This window comes from Clupea harengus, chromosome 17 (assembly GCF_900700415.2).
Source record: "Clupea harengus chromosome 17, Ch_v2.0.2, whole genome shotgun sequence".
NCBI lineage: Eukaryota > Metazoa > Chordata > Actinopteri > Clupeiformes > Clupeidae > Clupea > Clupea harengus.
This window is the reverse complement of record NC_045168.1, coordinates 23,041,571-23,050,897: the sequence shown is the minus strand read 5'-3', so window position 1 is coordinate 23,050,897 and position 9,327 is coordinate 23,041,571. Positions and strand designations below refer to the sequence as shown.

General features: G+C 42.6%; 1 protein-coding gene across 2 annotated transcripts in view; it reads left to right on the top strand.

The window, feature by feature from the left end:
- The first annotated feature begins 1,764 nt into the window (after window positions 1-1,764).
- cntnap2a (contactin associated protein 2a) overlaps window positions 1,765-9,327 on the top strand; it is a 270,768-nt gene continuing 263,205 nt past the window's right edge. For both annotated transcript variants that reach the window (XM_031584073.2, XM_031584072.2), the window contains exon 1: window positions 1,765-2,241. In XM_031584073.2, the coding sequence (XP_031439933.1) occupies window positions 2,154-2,241 (88 nt within the window). In that variant the 5' untranslated portion in view covers window positions 1,765-2,153. The remainder of the gene's footprint in view (window positions 2,242-9,327) is intronic.

Sequence of the window (9,327 nt, the reverse complement as noted above, 5' to 3'; positions counted from 1 at the left end):
AATACTTCAAAAGGTGGTTAAAGATGCAGTCCGTGATGCAGTTTTGTAAAAGGTTGCTGATATTTAAGCAGAGGAGTCAATCAAATTACACCCCTCCCTTCCTTGCTCCTGAAGCACCGTGTTGATTGGCTGGGATTGTTAATGGCTCGGTCGGAACTATGTTTGATCCCCATTTACAGAGACTGGACTGTGTCTGAACACTGACATTTTTTTTTTTTTTTGAAGATTTATTTTTGGGCTTTAATTGATAGTCTTAGTGAAGAGTGGGACAGGAAATGAGAGGGAGAAGAGGCGGGGAGTGGACAGGAGAAATGACATCAGGCCGGAATCGAACCTGTGTCCTCCATGGGCATCAAGCCCGAATGTGGTTGGGGCTACTGGTTGCGCCACAGTGCCCCCCGAACACTGGCATTTTTGGAGCGCAAACACTAAACGGACAGCTTGAGGACCATGAGGAGTAATTCACTGAGTTGGACAAAAAGTGTATGGGATTAGAATTGCTGACTTAATTCACACACACTGTGGCTTTAATACAGCAGTGCATGTATCCACTGACTGAAGGACAGATCTGGTGAGGACTTTGCCCAGAGGCCTGCTGAGGTCAGCTCCAGTAACAGCATGGCAACAGCTTTTAGGCTTTTAGAATACAGTGGTCAAAACTAAATCTTCTTCAGTGGCCATTGCCTGAACAAATCGATGGACAAATTCTACTTTACGTCAAGTGCTATCGGTGCATGGGTTACGTTTTATTTGCAATAGGACACATTAAGATATGGCACACACTAGGATAGGATATGGGACGTATTCACACTTTACATTTCAGAAGAAGGATCTAAGAAAAAGAGATACAGTGAAAACCCGCAGCATATTTTCAAACATGTTCAATCGCAAGAAGGCATGGCAGGCAGAGAGAGGGCGCCGGCTGCCATGTCTTCAAGTCGCACAGATGGCAGATATCTCAAGTTCCACTGAAAAAAGAAAAGTTAGTTTTGGAACATGATGAGAGGGTAAGGAACTAACACACCATACAACTCTTTACTGTGATTTGTCTCTTGCTGTGCCTGTCATCTAATCTAAATGATAAGGTGCTGTGATTGACGGAGTGTTTGCAAATGATAGGTTCAAATATTTCTGTCTTCAAATATTACAACAATACATATCTCACAGACACTCCATTCCATGGACAGTCCACAAATATTCTGTTATCTGGAATTGTAGTCCCTCTTAATCTATTTCAAATGAATAACTCATTGCATGATGTTGTACTCAGTTCTCACATTTGGATAGATGTGCACTCATAAATAGTGTGCCTAACTAGACATGTCACAAAACTGTTAGTGTTAGTACACGAAAGTTAGGAATGTCACATAAGTTTGTAATAACTCTGTCTCTGTTACTGAACAATCTCAGCAAAAATCACATGTACAATGCGGAATAGGCTACTTACTGACAGGTAGCACAAGAATGCAAGACTTGTTTTGCAAGTGAACATCAGTGTGGAGTAGTTGCAGTTGACTGGCATTAAAGATTGGTCAGTTCTATATTTTATCAGCAGTGCAGGGGTTTAGAGATGTCTGACACACATTTGGTAAATGCTTCAGGCATTTTAAGATTGCAACTTTTCTGCTAGTGTTGCATTATGATAAATTATAAATGGCTATAGGACTTCCTGAATCCATTCGGTGTCCCAAGAGAAGTCACTCAACTCCTACCCTCCCTCATGAGGACGGTCCTACTGTTTTGCGGACCGTACCAACTAGTGGGATAAGGGGGTAGTGTTTATATGTACCGAGGGCTGGGACAAGAGCGCAGCAACTATTAACTTCAGCACCTGGACAGCAACCCGCCTGGAAGCGCACCATTTCAGAAGGGCCGTCGTCATGGCTTGAAATACGCCTCCCGTCTGCTGTTATTTGTCGTTAAAGGCTACGTGTTGCAGGAGAGTATACGTGGAGCCGCTTTACTCCGCCGCAAAGTAGAGAAGAGAAGCGTTACCGTCTTCTGTCTTCACTGCACATAACGCCGTCAGAGCGGGACTCTCGCCTGTCTGCAGGGACAGTGCAGTCAGTGTTCGAAAGCGTTGGCACGCGGAGAAATACCAGTGAAGAGACAGTTCTCGGCGTTGTGTTTTTCGTCGGCAGAGTGAAGCGAAGATGCCTCGACTTCCAAGACCGAGGTTAACGCTATTGCTGTGGATTTTCAGCCGCATCAGCAGCTTTAATGCAGCTCTTCCATCACCCCGTAAGTTACAGTAGATATATCGTGCCTTGTGCTAAGTGCTTCATCTTACACCGAACGAGCTGGCATTCTTTACGGACAGTTTTGTGATGTGTGTGAATCGAGACATTTAATTTGCACAGAGACACAGACACATTAGTGAAACATGCAGAAAAGTAGCCACAGAGAATTCCATGGCACTTACATTGCAAAGATTCAAGTATGTAGTGCGCGAAGTGCACTTTGCCTCCTTGTCGTGGAAGTGTTTCAAGACACCAGAAACAAGTGTGTTACGACTTAACAGTTGGCAGACCTTTTACTTTTCGCTAAACACTCGGTTTGATGCTTGGCTGTGGCTGACGATGTTTTTCTTTGGAAATCGCAGACGTTTGGTCAACTGGCCTCTGAATTGGTTATGTCATGAGTGGATGTGTTTAGGATGCAGTCTCATTAATCACGGAGTAGGATGTGTGTCAGACAGCTGAGAAAGGGATGCTGGCAGTTGTAGGAGTGATCTCGCGGATTTGGTCCGCTCACATGAGGGAGCATGTTAAGGGTTCATGCTGCCTTCTTTAACAGGTGTCTCAATCAGCAGAATGTCCTTGGGTCATTAGACAACGTGGGCAAAGAGTCCTGGGCGATGTATGATGTCATTATGAAATATTTTAGCTCAATTCACGCTGACAGCAGTCACTGTTTTTGTCCACATTTTGCCTTCAATGTTTGTTATAATACAGAGTCCACATTAAACACTAGTTCAGTTTCACGGCAACGTCATTTATCTCGGACCAATCACCAGACACATGTACTAATTCGTTTTAATGGTCAAAACGGATGGCAATTGAACCCTTGGAAGCAGCACGCCACAATTAATATCCCCCCATAAGATAAGATGCTGTCGCCATCAACCATTGAACTACGTTTGTACATATGCCATTTCAAAACGTCTCGGTGTTTTTGAATCTTCTGTTCCCTTGATTGTGAAACATATCCATCATTATACGTTCTATTGAAAATATACTCAGTGTTGCTGTATTGTTTTATTACAGTAATAACATTTGTAAGAAATTATGCTAGTCTGTTTTATAGCATTTTTTTCTTGAGTATGATGTGTTCTTGTTCTGTTTGCTATTCATTTAGCTTGCCGCTTCCTATATCCCATACTTAAATATAGCTTACATCCTCGGAGTCATGTCAATATTAAGTATACATAATGGGGTAGAAGGGAGGACTGGGCTACACATGATCGTTACAGATGGTCTTGGTCTACAGGCATCTCCCGTTGTGCCTCACATAAATCACACGGAGGAAATCACCTGTGCAGTCACTGAAACACTATTTCAAAGCCTTTTGTTGTCTAGTACAAAATAATAAGATTAAGTTCTAGGAATAGGCTAGTTGTCTAGTTTTATGGACCGAAATTAGAAGTTGTCCTGCTAAGTTCTTAGTTTCGGCAAATATTCAGAATATTCTTCATGATCCTTAATGTTTTTTACACAGCTGCAAGAGTTACGTATAAAAGGTGAAAGTGAAGACTTGCTCCAGGGGGGGTGCTTGCTCCAGGGGGGTTCAGGCTCTGGACTCTTGAGACAATTGTATCGTCAAGCGCCTTGAGACAATTGTATCGTTTTGGCTATATAAATACAATTGAATTGAATTGAATCGAAACATAATTAAATTAATTCAACAGAGTTCAAAATTGCCTATGTTATATTACTGTTCGCCAAATGTGAATTTGAAGAAGAACAATGTTACATATCCGTATAGTTTTCTATGTGCTCTACCGCTGAATAAGCCAATGTGTTGTAGACCTTTTCCAGAAACAGAATTCCCCTAATTTCTTTCAATATCATTGTCATTATTGTCTTCCTGCTAATTTACCTACCATACCTCTTTAGAAACCAGACTGAAGCTAACACTAAGGCGTACAGGAGGAGCGAAGGAGAACCGTATAGTTTATAGGATTCTGTTTCATGCTTTACCACACGTCGACTTGCAATCACGTCTCAATGAGGCTCAGTCAGTCATTCGGTTAGATCAGCACGGGGAGCTCATCTTCAAATGCTGGGAGGCTAACTGACAGCTCAGCAACCTGCTAGAACGCAAAGTTTTTTTAAGAGAATGTGAACGTGTCACAGTCAATCCCCATCATTCGGCCTATTTCCTGGAGCCCCTGCCGAGGATTAACGCTTGTCCAGAGAGAAATTTGTATCTAAATAGACAGTGCTCAAATTCCACTTCGTCAGTCGCCCTTCCATCACTGTAGCACAGTCGTGCTGAATCAGTATAACATTTTCCCAAAGAGAACAATGAGAAAAGGGCCCTCGGTTTAGTCTATTGAAAGTGTATCTGTGTGAGACACAAAGTGTACTTTTAAGACGATAGACTTGAGGAACCTTAATTGTCTCCCGTGTGGTATTTGAGTGTAAGGACGGAGGAGGAAGGGGAGGTGTTGAAAAGGAGTTTCTGTGATCTGGTCACCCAGCGTCTGTCACCCACAACAGCTCGGGTCGCTGTGCTGTTGGAGGATTAATTGAAACGTTCCGACCCTCCCGAGTCCTCAGTAAAGAGAGCGCTGCGCTCTCGGCTGAACTGTCCATCCAAATGGAAAGTTCCCCACAGGTTATACACATTCACTGAATTTCCCGAAGTAATTTGGTTCTCACAGCTCCCGCAAAAAATAAATAAATATAATCTCTTCGTATGCCTTTTTTTTCCCGTTTGTTTTATTTTGCTCTTTCACTTTCCTCCCAAACCTAAAAAAGAGGGTTCATTTTTTTGTAAGACAACAAAACTTGCTGTAAGATTAATTTACTTAATCTTGCTGTGTAAATGGGGTATTCAAGCATCTGTAATAACAACATTTGTCTTACCAGAAGTACAGCTCCTTCCTTTTAGCCAGATAGAATGTGTATTCTATGAAAATCTGAGGTTTGGGGTTTCCTATAAATAGGAATGCGTTTATGATGCGACTTCCCCATACAGTCTCAGAAGTGTTCTGACTAACTGATCTTAGTTTGTAATGACCTTGGGACATTAAAGCTAAACAGATCAAGACTTCAAGATTATCATTCAACTACAAAGACTCATCCTCGTTCCAATTACATCTTTGCCTGGGGATTGGGTTAGATGATAATGTGAAGCCATTAGGTATACGACTTAGATAGCACGGTGTACGTATAAATGTGTGTGTGTGTTCATGTATCCTTATCCATTGGATATTATTTCTATTATCATGCTTTAAGACTAATATTTGAGCTGTTATTTTTCCAGAGCACTCCCTTGTCACTGTGATGTATTGACATTTCAGATTTGCAGATCTGTCATTGTCAAACGGTGTGTAATTCTGATTAATTGCCATCTTTCAGGGTTTAATATTACTCCCAGTGATGTGCACATTGTTTTGCTCGTAGTTGTTATCACAAATGGGCAATGTTTCATTAACCATTTAAGTTAAAGATCTGATGAAGGCCAGAACATTTGCACGTTTGTTTGACATGGCCAGAATAAAGTGGTGAAATAGAGATTAGTCAACTTTGTCCTGAAGATCTTCAAAGTTGGGGCAGTGCTCCTAAGAGCATTAGCTAATGAAAGAAATGCATGTAGAAGAGATAAAAATGAAACACACCAATTTTTAAAAACCTCCTCCAAAAGGCAAAGCAGGGCCTTTATATCCAGGCTACTATATAGATCTTAACATAGCAGCGAGTTGGTTCAGTGTGTTACTCTGTTCACTCATCTTAGTCCTGAGCCCTTGATCACTATAGTGCTCTGGGCCACTGACAGACAAGTACAGGCAGAGCCACTAAATGCATCTGGTAACCTGGCTCAAGATACACTAAAAGACTTTCCTCCGAGGACACAGACACTCACACAGAAGGGGGGGGGGGGGGAGTTATGCTTCGCTCAGTGATGCTCTCTTTCTCTCTCTCACACACACACACACACTCGCATTTTCATTCTCACTAATGCATTGGCTGGGTGGACACACACTCTCAGTTATGCAAGGGCTCCAGTCAGAGGATTACACATACACATACACACATGCTCAGTGAAGCTTGAGGTACACACACACAACACAAACACACACACACACTTTCTCTCTCTCTCTCTCTCTCACACACACACTCAGACCCACTTTCTCTCTCTCTCCCTCTCTCTCACACACACACACGCTCTCTTTCTCTCTCTCTCTCTTACACACACACACACACACACACACACACACACACACACACACACACACACACACACACACACACACACACACACACACACACATACACACACACACACACACACACACACAGAGAGACAGACCACACACCACACTCTGTGGGGATACTATAACGACTCTGGCCAGGGAATATGGGAGTGATCTTAGAGAGCCTGCCTCTGCTGGCCCTGTGGGAGAGGAGAACTCTTCATCTGATGCCTCAGTCCCCTTATAGGAACCCGAATGCCCTACAAGCACAGCTCTCTTCATGGCCATCACATAGAGGATGGGCAGCCATGGAGGCACAGTATATTTAGACTGACTGCAAATGAGGGCCTGCATTGAATTCAGTTTGGGCTGAATTAGTGAATTACTCATTTCTGTAGCATCCAGAAGAATCCATGCATTCGTCAATACACCGTTTTATTGATTTTATGTGTTTAAAATTCATGGAATATGCATTGATTCTTTTTTGTATGACATTGATTCTGTGTTATTTACTGTTTACGATTGTCATATTTCCCATAAGGCACGGTAAGATTTACAAGATATGCCCCAATGATGTGTTATGTAATGTGCATGGAGATCAGAATAGTTGTGTGCACTGGAAACTGGGGATTCAATGCAACCAAACAACAAAAATGCATTGTGGACTAAAAAATCATGAAGAATTTAACATGGAGCAATGACTCTAACTTTTACTGTACGTCTTAAACATAAAAGGAAATTGACCAACTTGCAGAGACCTACATTTCTGCGGCCTGGGGCTGGAAACAAATAAATAGACGCTGTAGTAACACAAACCTAATTGGAATTGCCGGTTATAGATTTTGGGGGCCGATTTTCAGCAGGAGAGGATAAACATGGCTAAAAATGTAGGGCGCACACACACGACCACACACACACACACACACACACACACACACACACACACTCTAAACCACCAGTTAAGAGTCCACTGTACATCCGTAATCCAGATGGGGAAAAAATGCAAAAAGCTATATCTAAAAAGATTACTGTCTGCGATATTTGTCTTGCAGCCAGATGCGCTTGTAGTCCAGTTCGGGGTGTGAGGCCTGCGATGCTCAGTTCTTATACAAATGGAGACTTTTGTTGTGGTCAGCAGCTTTACCCCCGTGATGCTCTCCTCCCCGTGCTCGAAATAATGAGGGTCTAATACACAGCCACTCATTTGGTTAAACACTGCTGGCTGCACGGTCAGTCATAATTCCTTAGCTGAGGATTTGCGAGGGCAGGTTAAACCCTAGGATGAGATGTATGTATGCGGCGCTGTTTAAGTTGGCTCACAGTTAGCATCACCAGCATCCACTGCCTTCTGGTGCTCTGCTCAGAGGGTTTATCTTCTGCTGTCTAATAATGACCTTGGATTATCTTGGTTGTGAATATTGATTTTGGTTGGGCCAAATCTCCTGCAGTAAATGGATGTTGTGCACTGTGCTCAGTGTGTGTGTGTGTGTGTTTGTGTGTGTGTGTGTGTGTGTGTGTGTCAGTTTTTAGCGAACAGTGGATTCTATATAGCAGAATTCGTCATGCCTCAGTTTTAAGCAATCAGTGTATGAATCACAGTAATGATTTGCAGTGTGGAAAATGATCGGCTTAAATGGAGAACCTTGTCCATGCCTTTACTTCAGATGGACCATGACTGCTTTAATGACTACTCCAGCACATTGGTTTACCTTCCAACTCAGTTATCCTTCAGGCACACAATATGCCTGCTCTGTATTTACAATACCCACATACTGTTGGTCATTATGTCAGTTTCTAGGCCAAACAACTCGTGGATTACAACATAGGCAAATCTCAGATCCATTTCAATGGCATAATCTGCATCTGGGGGTGATATGTCAGTCACTGGATTTGAATGACTTACTGGCACCGAATATCAACGAAGACTCTTCCCTCAAAATGGCCTGCCCCTTCCCCTTCCTCTTCCTCTTGCTTTGACATAGTTCAGTGAGCGAAGAAGACAATCCACCTTAATCCGCCAGCTCCTACTGAATAATTCACATATTGTAGAGAGACTGGGAGACTGCCCTGGCCAGTCTTCTGTGAGAGGATTGCTGGAGCTAAGTGCTTCAGTAGGTTGTTTGTAAAAGAGCTATCAAGTTAAGTATATACCTATCTGCACCAAGGTAGTTGATGCTACGTATTGTCTAATCTGGGCAATTATAGGTTGTAATAAAATAACTGACCAAATATACTTTGGTCCATCCCTGAAATTGTATCTTCTGAAAATTAGATGTTTTGTCCAGCATTCTTTCATTCTGAGCCTAATTCGATTCCCTTGACGAGTTTATTTCCTGCATTAAGTACATTTTTCAGAAATGGCCAGGCGTGTGGTTAGGGCTAGACATAACAACTGCTCCAAATCATGTGTTTTTCATTCGGTGATTGCTCTCAGCTTGTAGTAATGGATTTAATAACGTGGTTTTTCGAAGAGAGAGCGAGAAACTACACAGATATACAGCTTTCATATTAAGCTATGACCTATTTCATTTCCTGCGTAGCAGAGGTCTCTGAATATCCTCTTGGAGCTAAACTCACTGCACTCTGCCATGCATTCAAGATCAAACCATAAGTCAAGTCAGAGAGTTTCTTTATCCAATGAATATTCATTGCATGTGTACATTTTAAGCATTCATCCAGGCAATTGCGGATCCTGTCGCTTGCTCTGCAATTCTGAGCCATTCAAGAACCCCCCCCCATTCCACGGGCCCATTCACACAAATCAAACAGAACCCTGGTAATAAAAAAGAGAGCCCTGGTTGTTTGTTTGAAGGCTGTACTAGCCTAGCTGTGATTGGAACTGACTGTGCCCCCATAGCCAACCCCCGCTCTTCTCTGCCCTGGCAGTGTAATAACACTTGAAGAGA